The sequence below is a fragment of the Zophobas morio genome, unplaced genomic scaffold (genome assembly GCF_036711695.1).
Source record: "Zophobas morio isolate AGI-343-1 ecotype UQ-CSIRO unplaced genomic scaffold, CSIRO_AGI_Zmor_V1 ptg000026l, whole genome shotgun sequence".
Taxonomy (NCBI): domain Eukaryota; kingdom Metazoa; phylum Arthropoda; class Insecta; order Coleoptera; family Tenebrionidae; genus Zophobas; species Zophobas morio.
The window spans coordinates 2,801,511-2,824,373 of NW_026972131.1; the positions used below are offsets into that span (position 1 = coordinate 2,801,511).

A 22,863-nucleotide genomic window follows, 5' to 3' on the forward strand; every position below is an offset into this window, starting at 1 on the left:
ATCGTGTGGTAATTCCAAAAAAAATACAACACATTATTCTACAAGAACTTCATTCAACACACCTAGGGATGGTTAAAATGAAATATACAGCAAGAAACTATTGCTACTGGAAAGGCATCGATTCTGACATCGAAAATATGGTTAAAAGTTGTCAAGCTTGTTGCGATGTTAAGAAAAATCCAACAAAGGCGTCAATTCATCAATGGGAAATACGAGAAAAGAATTGGCAACGTGTACACATGGATTATCATTTTCTAATTCTTGTTGATGCCGAATCCAAATGGCCAGAAGTAATTATGGTTGAAAATTCCTCTACATCAGGGAGCACCATGTATCATTTACGAGAAATCTTTAGCCGGTATGGATTACCAGAAATATTAGTTAGTGACAATGCAACCATCTTCAAATCAAATGAATTTAGAGCATTTTGTGAACGGAATGGTATTAAACAACGGATCATTACACCAGGACATCCAACTACAAATGGTCAAGCAGAACGATACTGTCAAACATTAAAAACAAAACTTAAATGCATGATGAATGAACTCGGTGATTTACACGCGAAACTTTGTAAGTTCTTCCTGCGGTATCGAGTTACTCCGTTATCTTTTGGACAGACACCTTCTGAACTCTTTTTAGGAAGAAATGTACGAACCAAGTTAGATTTTATGAGACCAACTGAATCAGCAAAAAATAAAAACAAATCGAGTTTCGAGAAACAGTTTCAAGTGGGCGATAGAGTTCAATCTAGAAATTATTCAAGACATGTATTGTGGAAGTATGGAATAATTACAAAATGTATTGGTAATCTACACTATTTAGCAGAACTAGATGATGGGTATGTAATTAAGCGTCATTACAATCAACTTCGTTCCTGTAATGTGGAGAAAAAAATGAATATCAACACTGAAACAGGTTTTGGCACTACCTTGGATCTAGAAGTTGATTGTAAGAATTCTCCAAACACCAACATTCTGATTCAATCAACAGAAAACACAGTAAATCAAGAGCTCATTCAAGAGAAAGAAATTAGGTCAACAGAAGAACATATCGTACTGGCAGGTACCAGTTATTGTTCAAAAAGATGATCAACTTGAACAACAATTAATGGCTCCAGAAACAAGCGTACAGCCCGCGATACGTCAATCTACTAGAATTAAGAAACCAGTTCAGAGGTTAATTTTGTAATCTAAATATTTTACTGATTTGAACTATGAAATTAGGGAGGCAAGACTGTTATATATATATTAATCAAGTTACAATGTTAAGAAAAAAACACAAAATACATTATTATCTAAGACCCACCATTGACCCGGAAATGACCGGCATTCAGGCAACACTTCTATTATTACGGGTACTAAGACCAAGTAATGATATGCATTGACTAGATTAACAAAACAACTTTCGAGATTCTAGAATTACAGCATACAAATTAGTCTGCTATTATTCTCTAATCTCACCCCATCCCCAAAAGTCTAGCGTAACTACCGACCATTTATCCGCGCATCACTTGGAAAGTGACCTACACTACGCTGACCTACTGGTGCTAATCTAATCTGATTGACATGATCAGACTGTTCGAGAAACAACATGACATGTTCCTCACAAAACAGCTTTTTGAATTTTGACAATTATTATTGAATCATTCAAATGCAAAGACTTTAAATTCTCAACTAAGCTATTTGGGACTATACCTACATTAGAAATAACTATGGGTAGAATTGAATTCTTTTTAAGATTCAACATGGATTTCATTTCTATCGATAATTGTAGATATTTTGAAATCTTGGTGTGGTATGTTTGAATAATGTTGTTTCTGTTAGGAATAGCAATGTCAATGAGAATGGCTTCGTTCGTGTGTTTTTTGATAAGTATGATGTCTGGTCTGTTAGCTGTAATGTTTAAGTCTGTAAGTATTGTGCGATCCCAGTATAATTTGTATTTGTTATTTTCAAGGAACGGAGATGGAATGTAAGTGTAATAGGGTGTCGTATCTTCGATTAAGTTCATAAGTGTTGCTAATTCTTTGTGAATGATTTTGGCTGCGTTGTCGTGTCTAGCTTTGTAGTCAGTTTGTGCCAGGATGCTGCAGGAGGAGATTATGTGCTGGATTGTTTCAGGTTTTGCTTTGCAGAGGCGACAGCAGTCGTTTCTTACATTCCGATCTTTGATGATGTATTTTCTGTAGTCCTTGGTATTGATTACTTGGTCTTGAATAGCAAACACAAATCCTTCTGTTTCGGCATACAAACTTGATTTTTTTAACCAAATCAATGACATCTTCTTGTTGACATGAGTTTCTTCTAAGTTTTTGTAGAATTTTCCATGTAGTTGTTTTTGTTTTAGTCCACTTATTATTTTGTCTATTGCGTGGGGGGTGTGGATTTCTTCGGTGTTCGACAGATTTAAGGGTGTGTGGTTCAAATCTGCCCTTGTGATGGTGCGATACATTTCATTTCTTTCTGCTCGTTTCAAGAAATACTTCTTCAGGTCTGATATTGTCTCTGATATAAGTTTTCTAGGTTCTGGAAACCTCTTCCTCCATTCTGTCTTGGTAATGAGAATCTTTCAATGGACGATTTTGGATGATGCCTGCTATACCGTGTGAAGATTTTCCTTGTTGCGATATTTAAATTTTCAAGATCAGTTTTGGACCATTTAATGACTCCAAAAGAATATGTTAGCAGTGGAACGCAGAATGTATTTACTGCTTTCCTTAAATTTTTTCCATTTAACTGTGTCTTCAATATTAATTTTAATCTCGCTATGTATTGATCTTTCAACTGTGTTTTCGTTTTGGTATGATTGATGTGGGAGGATTGACAGAAACCTAGATATTTGTATGTATCATTTCGTTCTTGGGCTTCGATTATTTCGTTATTCTGGGTTATATGTGGTACTTGGTGTTGGACGCCTTTTCTGATTGCTTGGGTCTTACATTTCCCAATACCAAAAGACATACCAATATCACCGGAAAATTGTTCAGTCAGATTTAATAGGTTTGTTAACTGATTTTGTGTACTTGCATATATTTTTATGTCATCCATATACAGCAAGTGACTTATTCTGTTTTCTCTTTGTTTGTTAATTCTTATATTGAACCCATAATTGCAGCTGTTCAGGATATCGGAGAGGGGATTTATTGCTAAGCAGAACCATAACGGGCTAAGAGAATCGCCTTGAAAAATTCCTCTTCGGATCATTATTGGGTCTGACTGAATTGTTTGGTCTTCCAAAATTCCATGGAACATTTGAGAAAAGTGCAGATTTTAGTATCAATTTTGTATAATTCCAGAATTTTGCATAGCCAGGAATGAGGGACAGAATCATAAGCTTTCTTATAATCAATAAAAGCAGTATATATGTTTCGGTTTTCTTTTCTAGCTTGTTTACAGATGATGGAATCTATGATTAATTGCTCTTTGCAACCAAAGGATCCTTTAGTACATCTTTTCTGTTCTTCATTAATGATGTCAGAGTTAAAACAGTCTTGATAGATTTTTTGTGTAATGCATGAGTTTAATATTTTATAGATTGTCGGTAAACATGTGATAGATCTGTATTTTGATGGATTTTTTGTGTCGTTATCTTTAGGTTTTAGGTATGTTACACCATGACATAAGAATGTTGGAAAGAGGATAGGTCAAGAAGGAACTGATTTAAGTGATGTAGTAAATGAATATGTACACAATTTAATTTTTTTATCCAAAAATTATGGATTTTGTCTGGTCCTGGTGATTTCCAGTTGTGTGTCTTATTGATGGTATTTATTAATTCGGCAAGTGTTATCTGATGATCGTTCATTGGTGTAACTGTGGATAGTTTATGGGATATATGAGGAATCCATTTGGCAGATTGGTTAAATTCAAATTCTTATTATTATTATGTTAGAATAATTTTCAATTATAACATTTCAATGAAATAAAGAATAATATAAAAAATATCTAAACTGTTAAATACACAAGAGATGTGGACAGTAATAGTAAAGCTTAACAAAGAGGAATCGATAATATTTTAAGAATGATGAAAACTTCTCGAAGTATAATTGGTAGATTTGATAGGAGCTTGAGACTTGCGAATATTAGGGAAAACAAAGATCTATTTATTTCCATTACCGCTAGCTTGCTTTGACTGACCCCATGCATATAAGACATAAATTAATTAAACCGTAGGGTGGACGAAAAGTAATTTTGAGTACGCTCCACTGCAATTCTATAGCACACATTCAAGGCAAATTTATACATAGTCAAGAAACGCATTGCTGTTTCATGCAGTTGTGTAAAACTAACACCGATGTAAAATGATTTGCAGTGGACAGTTTCCGCAAATGATATTTTACGTACAGTCGTAGATTTTCACCATTTCGTTAGAGTTCGGTGGAGCCATCAATTGTGGCTTTACAGAATAGACGGTTCCCGTTGGCGACAACATATCTTTTATGGTATTGTTCCCAGAAACATACAATTTATAGGTATCTAAATTGTTGAAATTTTCAGATATAATTTTGTCTTTGTGTAATCGATCGCTGGTTTTAGAGCGTTTTCCTAATTTATTGTGATTGGAATTTAACCACGGATCAGTTTCATATTTTGTTGTAATCTTATACCCAACTCTGATTTTTTTTGTTTGTAGTCGCGATCAGGTGGAGAAGGTAAGAACAGTTTAATCAAAAAATAATTAAATGAAAAGGTAGTGTAAGAAATATTCCGAAAAAGACGTATCAGTCCATGAATACACAATTAGAGGCCATATTTCAGCCTTGTCTCCTTACAAATATCTAACATCGTAAATTTACATTATCTTATAGAAAGTTTGCCTAAACGCACATCAATTTAAATAAATTTTCTACTTACTCTCACTGATACAATCAAACGGTCTCCAGTTAGCATAGTTTGTAAAAAAAGACAATATCTTATTGATTAATACATTATCTGAATTTAATTCAAGCTATTAGTGCTATTACTATGTTTTTCAGTGACTTCGTATAGGAAAAAGAACTTTAAATTATTTTCACAAACGTACCTATCTAATAACAATAAAAGAGCTTCCTATTGCCACTATTGCACACGTTCTAAAATTGTTCTCGATGACCATTAGAACTTCATGAATATTCAAAGGTATGATATGGGGGAAGATGAATAGCAATTTGAAACCCTCATAAACCAGTGCGTTCAGTTTTACACAATGTCTCAAGGGATACTTCCGTTACGAAAGATTGTTTCAGTGAAGGATGTCAGTGCGTTACATGGTCATTAAGGGTGAAATATTTACTGTGTAAACGTGAATAGTTCTCGTAAATTTATTGCTCTATTTCATCCTATCTATTTAAAAAAATTATAAATATACTAGTACTAGTTATTGTAAATATCATGACCGATAACCTTTATACACATATTAAAAACCAATGGTGGAATTGACACCTCAAACTCCCTGCGCAGGGTGTATATACATGCTTAACTTCTATTGTTTATGTTTATACATCCAAAGAATATCACGTAGAAATTTATTTAATTTAAATGAGTTGTCTCCTCAAACAAAGGACTAAAATTCATTAATTAAACCACAATGAAGCAAGATGTTTTGAATTTGATATTTCAGGATCTTAATTTGATCAATACAAAAACGATCGAAGGCTATGAGTACAATTCGACAAATCCAGCTTTTTAAAAAAATTGTAAAATTTGATTTTACCATTTTCGTTTTGTGATAACAAAGATTGTCACGTAGAATTTAGTTTGATTTGAATGAGTTTGTCTTCTCAAAACAGAGGACCAAAATTATTAATTAAACCACAATCGAACAAAATGTTCTGTATTACGTAAACTCGTGAGTATTCTTCACATTTTCGAGAAAATGGGGTGACTCGTTCTTAATTTGACCAAGCAAAAATTTGTGATGACGTCATCAACATGGATAATGCTAGTAACAGCAGAAAATTAGTCACAGCGTATTATCAATGCAAGAAAAAAAAGTATAGGGCCAAGTTCGACATCGAACCCACGACCGCAGGTCGCCGTTCTCTCCGAAAGCGCCATTGCGTCAGGAGGACTTAGATCCCGTGTTGATAAAATAACGTTATCATACTTTCTTTTTGCGAAAATTTGAACGTTTGGCGAAAAAAATAAAAGCGGATGCGTATACTACAAGTACAGGAGTATATTTTTGTATAACATTCAAATCATTTTAAATACAATTCATTGAAATGACGGGGTCATGAAACATCAAGAAAACATAAAAGTGGCCATTCGTCCGATGGACTCGATTACTATACTTCCTTAGCTTACGCTCGGGAAGTAAAAATAAATTTCCTGCTTCCGTCTGTCTGTCGTCTGTAGTTTGCTGGCGATTTTATCATATAGATATTCTACTGGACTGACTGTTGTGCAATTTTAGACGTCTTTTAGAAATAGTGTGTAATTGGTACAACACTCACTCCTATACTTGTAGTTTATCAATCCGCTTTTATTTTTTAGACATCCAGATATTTTGAAAAAGAAAAATAATGTATCATCATTGTACAGTTTAAGTTTGAAACTGCAAAACTGAATACTTTGAAATCTTACAAAGGTTTTAAGGTAAGCTTAGTAAATCGCTAGTCAAAATTTAACTGGTTACTCTTTCCAAAAACCGGTAATATTGTCTCAAAAATTTTGCTGAATTAACTTTATAATAAATGTGTAAAATATTAGGAGTCTGCTCTTATGGTTAAGCAATGCATTCCTCTTTTTAGAATTACTCATGCAAAATGACATAAAAAAAATTAATGAGTGTCGCAATTTATTTTATTGAATAAAACAAAAATTCGTACCAAATTTTCGTTCTCAATTGTCGACTCGGCTGGATTAGACTCTCTAATTCTCTAATTAACTGACCCCAGATCACCGCTTCGAACTAGCCGTATATGCTAGAAAACCCATAGACGTCGTACTGCGGCAGCGTATGGGTTGTGGTGACCGAATTTGAATTCAAATTTTGCGCTGAAATAAATTAACAGCGGCGCGAAATCGGATTTGAATAATTTGAATGTGAAAAAAAAATCAATCAAGAAAATCGTTAAACATAGGCAACTATGTGCACGTTTGGTTGGTAGCTCCTAGGAAAATTTCTATTCAGAGGGTTGGTAGAAGTTGATTTGGTGACTACACGGTAGGAGGCGGTCACTTTTGGTGTGTTTGTTGTGAGTGTAACCACGTGGTGAGTTAGTTGGGTTAAGTTTAGTTGGTTTGGTAATTAATAAAAATGGGGAGCATTTGTTTAACGAAAATTAATCGTAACGCCAACACGCGTAGCTAATTCTTGCACTTTTTCCAAGCGGAAATAAGCGAATTTTCGACAGACGCTAACATGTGTAAATTTGATTCATTGCTTGTAAATTCACAGTTCATGTTAGGATTTTAATCGTTAACTGGTTCTAACATAACGTAACAGTCATAAGTTTGTTCAGATAAAGGTAATTGCTAGGAGATTTCATGAAATTGACTTACTCAGGGCTCATCCTTTGTTTACCTAGTTATGAATAAGTTTCTGGATACTTATACTTAAGTGTTACATTATAACACTTCTTAATTCTTCACACAAGATTGCTAATAGTTCATTTATGGCAGTTAAAATTAACCTAACGTTATCCCACTCTGGGAAAAGGACCGTGAAAGTACGGAAGAATTCATAATATCGTGGACTGAGATGCGGGCGGGATTAGAAAATTTCCCTTTAGGCAGTTATCATCGTTATTATCATCATATTATCACAGCATCGAGACATATTTTTCACGCAACGTGGAAAATTACATCACCGAGAAGCTTTTCTCGCAACGGATGATAAATTTTGTGTTGTTTATTTATCATGCGTTTTGTTTGGGATAACCAGTGCACGATATAAACTCTCAAAGCTAATGGTTTTAAGTAGCTAATCACTTGGATCAAGGCATTATGTTAAATGATAATGTAAACTTTTTGTTTCAATCGTTGATAAAGTGTGGCATAATTTCGCGTAATGTAAATTCTTTGTTTGAATCGTTGATAAAGTGTAGCATAATTTAACATCAGGTACGCGGTGGAAGGATAGCCACGACCGGGAACCCCATACTCCGCTCGTGCTACAACGCCCCTATAGGTATTCTGCTGTACTCTAGAATGAAATCGCCACACTCTTATAGCATTATGGTGTCGCTCCCTCTGCATAGTTTTTTATTAAAATGTTGTTCTTTTGTTGACGTCCACAATAACTTGTGTATTTGCATCCAGTTACTTTACTTCAGATTTTGCTTTGTTTTTATTAAATTTGTGATATTCAAAAATTTGCATTGATTCAGAACGTTTAATTTGATTTCATTCAAAGTTTTTTTTTTGTAGCTGAGAATTAAGCGGTGTCCTCAACGGCCACAACTTAGTCACAGTTTTTTTTTTTTGTCAGTGGAGGCATAAATAATAATAATAGATTTTTTTAATTTTTCGCGGGCTTTTCAATTTTTTTCACATGTCAATTTAAGGCGGGATGTTTGGGTTATTTCAGGGTTTACTTCGTGACAATATTTTAAAATAATTTCATTTATCTTCTACCCTTTCACTGTGAACAATAAATTTCTGTTACATCCACAAAATGTTGAATATTTAGTTTTTTTACAAGAAAGAACTACTGGAATTGTAACCTCTACAATGTTTATAGACTGTATTAGTATTAATAATCCCGGAATGATTAGTTTTTATTAACCCCGACCAAAAAACAGGTGTGATATAAATCTGAAGCCCTTGTCTTTGCAGCACCCTGTGGTAGCACCTAACTCCAAACGGATGAACCGATTTCAATACTTTTTTTTGTTTAATCGAGTTGGTTATTAGCTCTATTTGATAATAATCACAACCATTTTAACATCATCGGCTCATTTCGCGCGAATATTAAGCAGTTTAATCTCTTTTAATTATTTCCGTACTACCCATGTCAAGAATCACTTAATATCCTTATTTATTTAATGTGATTTATGCTGTATAAGTTTATTTACTTATGCATAGACTGGGGCATTTTTTAACTCTAAACGATATGAAACGAAGCATTAAGCGTAATCCCTATGTGCAGTTTTAAAAAACATATATACGTCAATGCATTAGAGATATGCAACCAATGTTACATCCAGCCTCCATTAAAAAACCTATTCAGTAAATGTCAACTTATTTGAATTATTATCACAAAATATTTCACAAAATTATAAACAATGTTTATACTCGATGCATGGAGTATAAAAATCACAAATGAAATAGAGAAAATGATGTTTTACTGAAAAAAAAACTAGTTAAATATATATGCTATACAAAAGAAACCCAAATGTCTTCATTAAATTCATTCCAACTACAGAGTGTTAGTAAACGATTTACATCTAGAGAGTCGTGAACACGAGTTGACAAAAAATTTGCCGCCTTCGAAAAATACAGTTTTTTGGAGCAACCATCAATCTCTTGACCAGACCGAAAATAGGCTTCGATAATAAATTTATCTCCTTCTGGAGTTCACATTTTTCCATATCCTTCGTTATTTAAAGAAATAAAGATTAAAATTGTCTTCAAAGTTTGACAACTAATTTCCAGAGTAATTATTTAGGAAAAAGTTAAATGAAGCGGCACACTAATAAATGAATTTCAGACGCCACTAGATGTAAATCGTTTATTAATACCCTGTACTTCTTCGGAATTTCTTTTCAATAAAATTAAGTGTGTAAAATTGGTTACGAACTTCCAATACATTAATGAACGTTTTTCAAAACTTACCACAGGGATTAAGTATACTTACTTTCATATGTTCATAGTTAAAAAAAATCCCGGTACATATTTTCAAGATTAAGGATGCTAGACTTAAGCTTTGATCGCAGGTTAACTTCAGAAATAGGATTTTGGACAACTCGCTAAGAGGATTTCCATTTAGGAGAGATGGTAGCAAACTTATACCCTGATGCCTTTTTAAAAAATTGAGGGAGATTATCTGTCTAACAAAAATCCAGGACGGCAGACAGATAAACGAACAGACAGACAGACGGACAGGACAGAACATGTATGCAGGATAAAAAGTAAAAATGAAAAAACTTGGCATTCTGATTTCAGATTTTTTTCAAACTAATCAGGAATAAGAAACTGGAGTGTCAAATACTCGAGGGAAATAAATAAATGAATCTAGAATTCAACGAAAATCCGAAAACTAATTTTCTCTTTAAGGTAGTCAGAACTGACGGATTTAAATAAAAAAGTACATAAATACTGGAACATTTTTTATTGGTAAATCAATTGTCCTAGTTAAAACAATAACAAAAATAACAATCAATTAAAAATCAAACTGACAAAAAGTTCCCGATTTTTAATTGAGAACTAACTATATTATAATAAAAATAATTGGACTAGCATATTACAAACACTGATATAAAAAATAAAGAAAGTGTTATCGGCCAAAATACATGGCGGACACTACTCAGCTATTGTGACTAAAAACATACTTTTTCGAAACCGTGTTAAATTAAGTATGAATTGCAGGTTAAACGTTATATATTGAATTATTTACTCCTGCAGTTTCGAATCAGACCCTGTGTTTATTTGATAAGTGGAGTATTTAAATATCAAAAAAGACTACGCTGCTCTAGAAATGTAATATTAAAGCTAATATTGCTATAAAATTGTTTATATGTTAGCAATATATAAAATGCTGCATTTGATAAACCAGTTGAAGTAAGCTAATGGCATTTAAGTACAATATAAATTCGTGAAACTGACATTTTGTATCAGAACATTTCTAAACCGAAAGTGAAATTTTTAAAAAGGCTGAAACAAAATGTTAGCTTAACCATTAACCTATCCTGCCATAGGGTTTGATTATAGTTGATCACACATGAGGTAACCATTGGTGTTAGGCCATCGGGTTTTATAGTTTCAATTCAGTCAGTGTGTATATAAAAATACCTATGATGGTTACCAAACATGTTTTAAATTGCTAACAAGCGCCATTTTAATTTCGCTACTATATTACTCGGAAAGTTGTATCAGTGTTTGAAGACGTAATAAATAGATTGGTACTAAAATATAAATAATATATACAAAAATAAATAAAATTATAAACAGAGATGTACACTATACACACTACAAGACTTTTAGAAAATTTAAATCTAGAAACTTTGGTTTGTCCGAAGAAGAAATTTACAGTTGAAGGGTATTTACAGTGTTACTTATCAATATTGAACGAAGTGTGTTGTGTGCGATTTCTACGTCAAACCTGGAATGTCGAAAATCAATGTACAGTCGAACCTAATTAATTACAAAGTGTGTTTGATTGAAACATGTTCACCTCATAGAAGGTAACAAAAATTTCCTGTCGAGGTACATGAAAAAATATACAAGAGGAAGAAATAGTCTTCTCTAGAGATGCTGCATTTTTTGTGTCCTTAGATCGCTTATTCACATTTGAGTTCGCTCACAACCATCACTTTGGTAATCGTAAAAATAGTAAGTACGCCTATAAGATAAAGTTCCTCCGACGACAAACAACACCGATGAAATTCGTCCATTGCACTTTTCTTGCTGGGGCCACAAAACGAACAGTCTTAACTTAGCACTGTAGCACATCGCGTTTTACGTGAGGGTTAAATCTGCACTTAACTGCGATAGCCTTCTGGGATCTCTTCTGCCCCTACTCGATCCCCTTGTGCCACTCGTGTGATTGCTGTATCCCGAATCGGAGCCGAACGCGGAATCCTGAGAGTACGGTTTCGGCACGGGTCTGAAGGTAGCGAGGTGTCCCAGCACAGGCACGGTCTCGTAAGGTCCCGGAGTCGGCGACAGACACTGTATTCTCTGCGTTATGCTCGGTATCTGCCTGCGATGGGGCGGCTCCACGCTGCCGACCCGCGGGTAGAGCTGGAGGAGCGCGTCCAGCAGCATGCCTTCGTGAAACTCCTGCCGCCGCCTGTCCAGACTCCGGTGTCTCTTGCTGCCCGGGACCGGCGGCAAGGGCTCGTGGGGGCGACGGAAGCGCGCGTTTTCGCGGCGCGGGGGCGGCTCGGGGCGGTAGGGAGGCGGCGGAAGATCGAGGCGACGTCGGTCCATCTCTCCGCCTAAGCTGAGCTCGTCTTCGGCGAATTCGTCTTCGCTGTGAGGTGCTGGGGCTAGTTCGCTGTCCGCGTCGCTGAGTTCCTCGTAGACGGGGTTGTAGAGGTCCTGGGAGCAGTAGGGATCTGGACCTGGAGACGAACACAAGAAGACTGGTGGGTGTTGTGATATGGGGTAGCCGCTGGGGTAGTGGATGTTGTTCTTAACGTCTATCATCTGAAAATATCAAAGTTATTATTAGCGAGGAGTGTAATTGATGGGCATGGAGAGAAATTATTTTTCAACATTATTACATGGACCATGAGACAGTTAACATAGAACACAAACACAGATGTGTAATTAATGGCATCAAAGTTTAATTACCTATTCCACGTATCTAATAATGTGTAATATCCTGTTATAACAAACAAGAGAACATGTAGCTAGTGGTAGAACAGTGTAGACATAAAGCAATGAGGTAAAGTTTATTTTACGAAATTTTGTGATGACCTTTTGAATACCAAACTATTCAAATTTTGCTTCCGCATATGTGAAATAATATCTATTAAATAGCTAAAACGCAGCATCAGTGTTATCAATTTAACTTTATAAGAAAATGCTTCAGCGTACATCCATTTGAATAGTTAGTTAATAATACACAATTGTGTTTTAAATTAATAGATGCCATTATTTTTTTAACCGAAAATTCATATTTGAGGTTCCCAATAGCAAACAAAACATATTTTCTTTTACAGGTTGCATAAATTTTGTACAAACTTTTAAAACTCGAAAAAACCGATGTTCAAAATTTCTTGTGATTATTAAGTCATCTAAGACAAATATGCAGAGAATATTTACAATTGTGGCAAATTAAGAAAATACGGTATTTAATTTAATAAGAGAGGACACTGCTTTCAGACCAATTGATACTCCTTAGCAACCAATCGTCGCCTGAGGACTTGTTTGATCCACAGACCGGAGCGCGCTCAGGCCAATATCGACTCTAAGCGTTTAGAATTTCTGCGGGAAATAGTTACTATTTAGATGCTTTTATTTACAAACATAATATCACATCTCACATGTTTTACTCGATTTTGACACGCAACGATTTTTTTTTGTTTAACTATAAGAATTAATCGAAACATCAAAAAATTGGAAAATCGATAATTGAAAAATTCCGAAAATTGAAAAAGTGAAATATAGAAGAACTGAAAACTCGAGCAATCGAAAAACATAAAATTTTAAAAATTGAAAAGTTAAAGTAATATAATAAAACAGTTCGAAAATTGAACGAAATATCCAAAAATTGGGAAATCGAAAAGCCAAAAAAGCAAATTCGAAAAATTGAAAAATCAAAAACCTGAACAATTAGATTAATTGATACATCGGAAAACTGAAAATTTAGAAACGTCAAAACTTGAAAAATTAAAAAATATTGAAGAACTGAAAAATCGAAAAATTTTAAATTTAAAACATTGAAAAAACAAAATATTGTAAAATTGAAAAATTGGGAAATCCAAACATCAAAAAATCAAAAACTAAAAATTCGAAAATCTAAAATTTAAAAATCGAACAACTGAAAATCAACAAATCGAGAAATCGAAACTCGATTATTTAAAAAATTGGAAAATTAAAAAATCCAATAATACAAAAATCGAAACATCGAAAAATCGAAAAGTCGAAAAGGAAAAAAACAAAAATTGAGAAACTGAAATAAGCCAAAATCGAAAAATGGAAAAGTTAAAAATGGAAAAATTGGATAAAACGAAAAATTGAACAATCGAAACTTCCGAAACTCGATAAAACGAAATTTCTAAAAATTGAAACATCGAAAATTTAAAAATTCGGAAAATCGAAAAATTAAAATATTGAAGAACTGAAAACTCGAGAAATTGAAAAATCTAGAATTTTAAACATCGAAATATAAAACAATCGAAAAATTGAAAAATCCAAAGTTTAAAAAACGCATTTTTTTTGAGTCACCCTGTCTGCTTCGTTAAATAACCAAAAATTTTCGAACAAAAAATATAAAAATGGACTCGGGTTACAATAAGTCAAAAGACGACTTCATAGAGAGTTTTTCGTAGATTACAAATTTCAAAGTACCTTTGTTCTACCTCTTGGAATAATCGAGAAAAATAGGCAAACGTTTTCCAAAATTTTCAAAAAAAAAAATTAAACGAGCGCTTTTCTTATGGGAATAAGGGTAAGTTTATGGGGAAGTTTTCGTGGATTACGAATTCGAATTTACTTTTGCTGTGTCCATTCAAATAATGGAGAAAAATGAGTCAATAATTTTCCAAAAAAATTTTCAAAAAAAAATTAAAACCAATTGTTTTCGTATGGGAAAAAGAATACATTTGTAGAGAAATCTTTGTAGAGTAAGAATCTGAATTAACTTTCGTTTTGCTTCGTCAAATAACCAAAAAAACTGGATATTTTCCAAAATTTTCAAAAAAATTGTTCAAAAAAAAAAATTAAAATGAAGTCAAGTTGCAATGGCTTTTCGTAGATTACAAATTTCAAGTCACTTCTGCTCTACCTCTTGATATAATGGAGAAAAATGGCCCAATTTCCAAAAAAATTGGACCTAAAGATAAGTTGATGTAGAATTTTTCGCAGATCACGAGTTTGAAGTTTTGGTCTACCCTCTCAAATAACAGAACCTGGGGATAATTTTCAAAAATGTTCCAAAAAAAAAGTGAATTAATTTTTCCCTTCTTCGTTTTTGAAAAACAACAAATCCTCGTACAATAAAACCTTAGGTCCAGACTTGACCTGACCTGAAAGAATTTTGAATTATTTTTTGACCACTTTCACCCTTCATATACAGGGTGTTTCAACAATCTGGCGCGAAAAATTACACATTCTCCATGAAATAGGAAAAAACGCAATCAACGCAATTTGAGACTCATTAAAAATACTAGAAAAACCCAAAACTCAAAGAAATATCCAAAAATTTTGAAAAATAGAAATACTGAAGAACTGAAAAATCAAAAAGCCGAGAAATTGAAAAATCTAAAATTTAAAACATTGAACAATTAAAATTGAAAAATCGAGAAATCCAAACATCAAAAAATCAAAAAATTAAAATTCGAAAATTTAAAATTTAAAAATCCAAAAATTGAAAAATCCAGAAGAGTCGAAGAATCAAAACACTGGAAAATCCCAAAACTGAAAGAAATATCCAAAAATTGAGAAATTAAAAAATTTAAAAGATTGAACAATTAAAATTTTGCAAAATTGAAAAATCGAGAAATCCAAACATCAAAAGTACAAAAAATAAAAATTCCAAAATTTAAAATTTAAAAATCGAAAAACTGAAAAATTGACAAATCGAAACTTCAGAAATATCGGATAACTGAAAAATAGAAACATCAAAAAATTGGAAAATCGAAAAATTGAAAATCCCAAAAGTAAAAAATCGAAAAACCGAGAAATCCAAAAATCGAAACATCGAAAAATCCAAAAATTGAGACATCGAGGAGTCGAAAGACGAGAAGAAAAGTAAAAAATTAAAGAACTGATGAATCGAAACATTTTTAAAAAGAAAAATCGGAAAAATCGAAAATTTAAAAACTCGGAAAATTAAAAAATTGAAATATGGAAGAATTGAAAACTCGAGAAATCAAAAAATCTAGAATTTTAAAAACTGACTAATTAAAACATCGAAAAGTTGAAAGATTGAGATCGAAGTACAAAACAGTCGAAAAATTGAAAAGTCTAAAGTTTAACGAAAAATTGAAAATCTGAAAAGTAAAAATCTAGAAATCAAAAAATCCAGGAGTCCAAAAATCGAAAAGTTGAAAAATGGAGACATCCAAAAAATTGAGAAAATAAAAAATTGAAAAAGTGAGAAATCGAAAAACTGAAAAAGCAAAGTCGAAAAATCGTAAGCTTAAAAAATCGAAAAATTGAAAACTCAAAAAACGTGAAAAATTGATTGAAGAAATGAAAAAATGGAAACTTTGGGAAGTCGAGAAATGGGAAAATCAAAAATTAGATTAATTGATACATCGGAAAACTGAAAATTCAGAAACGTCAGAATTTGAAAAATGAAAAAAATATTGAAGAACCGAAAACTGGAAAAATCTAAAAATCCAAAATTTAAAACATTGAAAAATTAAAATGTAAAATTGAAAAATGGAGAAATCGAAACATCAAAATTGTAAAATAAAAATCCGAAAATCTAAAATTTAAAAATCGAAACACTGAAAAATCGAAAAATTCAAAAATTGGGACCTCGAGACATCCAAAAATCAAAAGATCGAGAAATCGAGAAGTTGAGAAGTCCAAAAATCGAAAAATTAAAAATCAAATAAATGGATAAATCTAGAGATTTATCAATTCAAAACATCGAAACATGCGAATCTCGATAAATCGAGATCTCAAAAAATTGAAAAATCCAAAATTTAAAAATTCGGAAAATTGAAAAACTGAGCAATCAAAATACAAGACAATCGAAAAATTGAAATATCCAAAGTTTAAATGACGAAAAACTGAAATTCCAAAAAATAAAGTATCTAGTACAGAAGTAGAAAAATCGAAAAGTCGAAGTATCAAAATAGTAGAAAATCCCAAAACTGAAAGAAATATCCAAAAATTGAGAAATTAAAAATTTGAAAAATTAAAAACAGAAATACTGAAGAACTGAAAAATCAAAAGGTCAAGAAATCGAAAAATTTAAAATGTAAAATATTGAACAATTAAAACTGAAAAATCGAAAAATTCGAACATCAAAAAATCAAAAAATAAAAATTCGAAAATTTAAAGATAAAAAAAAAAAAAACTGAACAATCTAGAAGTCGAAAAATTAAAAAGTCGAAGAATCGAAACACTGGAAAATCCCAAAACTGAAAGAAATATTCAAAAATTGAGAAATTAAAAAATTAGAAAATTGAGAAATCGAAAAAACAAAAAAAAACAAAGTTGAAAAATCGAAGAAGTGAAGAACTAAAAATCGAAACTTCGAAAGGTCGAGAAATGAGAAAATCAAGAATTGAATAATTGAGAAATCGGAAAACTGAAAATTTAGCAACGTTGAAACTTAAAAAACTGAAAAATAGAAATTCTGAAGATCTGAAAAATCAAAAAATGGGGAAATCAAAATATCTAAAATCTAAAAAATGCAATAATTAAAATTTCAAAAAATCGAAAAATAAAAAAATAAAAATTCAAAAATCGAAAAATTGAAAAATCGGATGACTGAAAAATAGAAACATTGAAAACTTGGAAAATCGAAAAATTGAAAAGCCCAAAAGTCAAAAATCGAAAAACCGAGAAATCCAAAAATCGAAATATCGAAAAATTCAACAATTGAGATTTCGAAAAATGTCAAACCGGAGGATGTAGAAATCGAGGAGTCGAAGGACGAGAAGAAAAGTTAAAAATTGAAAAATTGATGAATCGAGAAACTGAACAACCGAAACATCTGAATTCGTTAAATCAAGAAATCAAAAAATTGAAAAATCGAAAAATCTTAAAAAAAATCGGAAAAATTGAAATATGTATAGAAGAATTGAAAATTTGGGAAATCAAAAAACCTAGAATTTTAAAAACTGAAAAGTTAAAATATCGAAAATTCGAAAATTTGAGAAATCAAAGTATAAAACAGTCGAAAATTTTAAAAATCTATTAAATTTGTAAAAACCAAAAAGTAAAAATCTAGAAATTAAAAAATCCAGGAGTCCAAAAATCGAAAAGTCAAAAAATGGAAACATTCAAAAATCCCAAAAATGAAAAGAATATCAAAAAATCGAGGAATTAAAAATTGGAAAATTGAGAAATCGAAAAACTGAAAGAGCCAAGTCGAAAAATCGTAAGCTTAAAAAATCGAAAAAGTGAAAAATCAACAAATCTGAAAAATTGAAAAATTGAACCGAAAAAATGGAAACTTTGGGACGTCGAGAAATGGCAAAATCAAAAAATACATTATTTGAGACATCGGAAAACTGAAAATTCAGAAACGTCAAAATTTGAAAAATTAAAAAATATTGAAGAACTGAAAAATCGAAAAATCTAAAATTTAAAAAGTTAAAAGATCGTAAAATTGAAAAATGGAGAAATCGAAACATCAAAAAATCAAAACAACAAATATTCGAAAATCCAAAGTTTAAAAATCAAAAAACTAAAAAATCAACAAATCGAGAAATCGAAAAGCCGAAAAGTAATAAATCGAAACATCGAAAAATTCAAAAATTGGGACATCAAGAAATCAAAAAATCAATAGATCGAGAAATCGAGAAGTCAAAAAGTCGAGAAGTCCAAAAATCGAAAAATTAAAAATGGAATAAATAGATAAATCGAGATCCCAAAAAACTGAAAAATCGAAAATTTAAAAATTCGGAAAATATCGAGACGATGAAAAACTGCGCAATTGAAATATAAGACAATCGAAAAATTGAAAAAACTAATGTTTAAATAAGGAAAAACTGAAAATCTAAAAATTAAAAAATAGAAAAATCCAGAAGTCGAAAAATCGAAAAGTCAAAATACTGGAAAATTCCAAAATGAAAGACATATCCAAAAATTGAGAAATTAAAAAATTGGAAAATTGAGAAATCGAAAAACCACAAAAGCTAAGTCGAAAAATCAAAGAATTGAAGAACTGAAAAATCGAAACTTCGACAAGTCGAGAAATGGGAAAATCAAAAATATGTAGATTAATTAGGCAAAAAATCGACAAACCGACTAATCCAAAAATCGAAACATCGAAAAATTCAAAAATTGAGACATCGAGAAATCAAAAAACCTAGAATTTTAAAAATTGAAAAATTAACACATCGAAAATTTGAAAGATTCGAAGTATAAAACGGTCGAAAAATTGAAAAATCTAGAAATCAAAAATTGAAAAATCCCAAAACTGAAAGAAATTCCCAAAAAAAAGAGAAATTAAAAAATTAGAAAAGTGAGAAATCGAAACAAAAAAAGCAAAGTCGAAAAATTGAAAAATCAAAATCATCTACAGATGAAAAAATCGAGAAATCGGAAAGCCGAAAAATCTCAATAACGTATTTATATACCACCAGTTTAGGACTGTGCTACTTTTTAACATTTAAATAACATTTATCCGACAAAATTGTAAGATGATATGGAAAATGTTGTTGATTTTTCCTAAAATCTTGACACCTAAGGTAAAAACTCAGCACGGATTCATAATTAAAAGATAAAGAATTACAAACCTAACCCTAAAACTTTCATAAAAATTATTAAGATCGCACTTATGTGTGATTGTGTGAAAATTGGTTTACTGAAGTTGTTTTTTTTTAATAATTTTTTTTATTTTCCAATAAAATGTGTTAGCAATTTAAAGAATTTTTCCTTTATCTCACATAAATAATTTTCGTTTTGTTTTGATTGTAATGTGTCAAGTTTGGACCGTGAAATGTTAGAATGGTCACAGAAATGAAATGACACAAAGTGTATATTTGGTTGCATAACTTAATTTGTATTCTCTAATTTTTCAAGATTTCGATCATCGAAAAAATATTGCAACACGTTTGATTAATGGCTAGCTAATAATGTTGGCATTTTATTAATTTCACTCGCTCGCTTCGCTCGTTTGTGTAATTAAAAAAAAAAACCGATTGTTAATAGCCTTCGAACTAATGTCGTTACTATAATACGTGCTTTAGTATATAACAGGATATTCCCTTCATATTTGTTTGTTTTAGTGATTAATTCGTGCTACCTTAACGGTCAACCAAAAAACAAGATGAATTTGTGTATGGTAGCAAAACTCAGCGGTTTTTAGACTAAAAATATTGAAATACCCCGTCACTTACTATGAAATCATAGAATCATTGTAATATTATAAAACAAGCAAGCGAAAGCGATACTAAAATATTATATATGTATCTAACAATCTATTTCTATTATTATATACTTGGCAGAAAACATTAGTTACAGAATGAATTGTGATGAAAACACTTTCCATATAACAAAACAACACAAACAAATAAAAAATTATTTCAGAGCACACAATTTATTTTAATGAAAAGCGTCTAATATTTTCATACTTTTTTGCATTTGGCTGGTTCCTTACAGTCTTCTTTGGTAGGCGCAGACGCCGTGGTCCATGTACTTATTTACGCTTCGTTATGTCTTACCAGTGGGGTAAGCTGTTCAATGAAAAAATGAAGTAAATAAAAAATATGCACAAAATAAAAAAGCGATCCTTTTAAAAACGGTCCACGTTTCTGAGGGTGTTTGTTACCATCGGTTGGAAGCTTGTTTAATTAAAGCTCGCCCTTCTTTGCTTTGACAAATACATTTAATTCATCATAAAAGGAATGAAAACTTTGCGCCTGATACAAATTTGCGCATGGCCAGCTATACAAAGAGGATGTTTGCAAATTTCTATTTAACGTCCCTAATAATATGTGCTTGTTCATATTAGCATAAAACAATCCTTGTTACGACGCTGAACATGTTAGTCAAACTTTAGTTGATCGACAAACGAAGTTCCAAAACAATAAGCAACAGTGCCCTTTCATGCAAGTTGATACACTTGCAAAGCAATACCAACTGCTACCATGACTATGAAATAACTATTGATTATAGAATTACATAAGACTCTATGGAAATATGTAAAATGCAGCTGTTTGGGGCATGTGTATCGGTCACAGTTGCTTAATTTTACATAATATGCGAAGTGTTTCGCAAGTATTGTCTCGTCATCAAGGATAATGAATTTCGTCTGCGCGTTTTTGCGTTAAATTAAGAAAGGGTCAAAATCATAAAGGTGCTTGGCTGCAACAAAAGCTGTTCATACCTGAAAGGATGTGTCGGTTTAAAAATTTACTTACATTGTCGCCGGTGCGTTAAAGTTATAGCAAAAAAAAAACTTTTAATCAATTTCATACGAACCTCTATAGATGGAGCAACGATATGTCCACCAGCTGGGTGGTGGTGATGAGTTGGCGTTGGCCGTGGAATGACGTCATGAAGATCCTCATAAATGCCGCCTGCAGCAGTGGGACCATCACAGTTGTTTTGGGGTGAAGTTTTACAAGGTAGAAAATTTTGTACTTTCCTTTTATGTCTGCAACAAAAACTGCCATTAGTTTGATTGACACTATCTGGAAAGTGCATTATCCCTCATTATTAGACGCAATGGAGATTTTATCGTCATGACAAAACAGTATTTTAACTGTCTTTTAACTATTTTTTAATTATCTTCGCCGTCCTCAAGACGCTACCAGTATTAAATTTTGCCACAAATTTCATTTTAACTGCAAAGTTTGTTATGGAACATTCATCATAAAATGAGTTTTCGTGAAACGCAATTACTAATTATACTTTTATTAATAAACATTTGTAATTTGTATGGTTTCAACATTAAAAAATATGAGGAAAACTTATAGTGGGAACTAAAATTAATATATTACTATATAGAATTTCATCTCTTTTTAGAATAATGCAAGTGCACGTACTCTTCTTTATTTTTACTTTCACTATTTATTTCATTGTTCTGTCAAATATGAACACTCCTGATGAACAGTAAAGTAATCACAATCACCGCAAAAAATATTAATTTCTGTGATTTTTTTGTCAGGTTGGCAAAACATTTAAAACTTTATGATAGCACACCTGATGTCAGTTTGAAATTTTGGACTTAATTCAGGAGTTGCCCTTGGTTTTTAGGCGCGTTCACGTCAAACCTGACAACTATGACTGATATGCTAACATTGCTGCCAATAATTCAGATTTGCCAACCCAAAAATTTGTTTCAATCACAGATCTATTACTGTATTTAAAGATATTGAAATTCTGTAAAAGCCATTGTTTTTAGCGTGAAACGGGGAGCTTACTTTAATCCACGGAAAATATGACTTATATGGCGTGGTGTTGCTAGAAAAACCTATTAAATAAAGCTTCCCACTTTATGCTAAAAACAGATAAGAACAAGGAGTTTTATCTGGGACACTGGTATAAGTTATATTATTGGGTTTTCAAACAATAAAATTGTAGTAGTGTGCAGTGCTGCCAACTTGAAGGAAAATTCCCTGAAGCAGGGGGGATATTTTTCAGGTTGACTGCACTAATTCCAACAAAATCAAATTTTGATAGACAAAAATGAGGTCCACTAATATTAAGCCATTTAATCACCTCTTCACCGAAACCATCATATTTTAAATAGCTGTAAAACATGTTTAAAGTGCTAAATTTTTGTTGGAAAGTGTCGATTTTGCAATTAGGCTCCGCCCCTCGGTCTGACAACGAATGAAAAATTCATCACATTTGAGCTGGGGATGGATATGAGTGGGGCTTAATTTTTGACTGTTTTTTTTCTTAATATACATAGTATTCTTTGAACAACACGATATTCAAAAACATGTTTTTTATTTCTTGTCGAGAAATAAGGATTTTGCAATTAAGCTCCTCCCCTTGGCTCACGACGAATAAAAAAGTCGTCACAATTGAGATAGGCAGGGTGGGCGTGGCTTATATTTTGTCGTTTTTTCTTAATTTGTGTTGTCATCTTTTCACAATAAGAAATTTAAAACATGTTTAAAATGGTAAATTTGTATAGTTTTCTTTGTATAACACGATTACTTATCTCACATGGTAATTTCTCGTAGAAAAATAAGGATTTTACAAATAAGCTCCGCCCCTCGGATTACGATGAATAAAAAAAATCATCAGAATTGAGATAGGGTGGGTGGGTTTGTTTTATATTTTGCCTTTTTTTTCTTAATATACACAGCCATATTTTCATTACAAGAAACTTAAAACCTGGGTTAAATGGTTTTTACAAGGAAACATGGATTTTGTAAAATCGCAGCCTATTGCAAAATCGATATTT

General features: G+C 31.9%; 1 protein-coding gene across 1 annotated transcript in view; it reads right to left on the reverse strand.

The window, feature by feature from the left end:
* Window positions 1-10,239: 10,239 nt before the first annotated feature.
* Window positions 10,240-22,863, reverse strand: part of LOC135136003 (uncharacterized) — a 68,711-nt gene continuing 56,087 nt past the window's right edge. The window contains exons 4-5 of the mRNA XM_064065111.1: window positions 20,925-21,099; window positions 10,240-12,293 (exon numbers count right to left, since the gene is read on the reverse strand). Coding sequence (XP_063921181.1) covers window positions 11,601-12,293; window positions 20,925-21,099 — 868 coding nt within the window. The 3' untranslated portion in view covers window positions 10,240-11,600. The remainder of the gene's footprint in view (window positions 12,294-20,924; window positions 21,100-22,863) is intronic.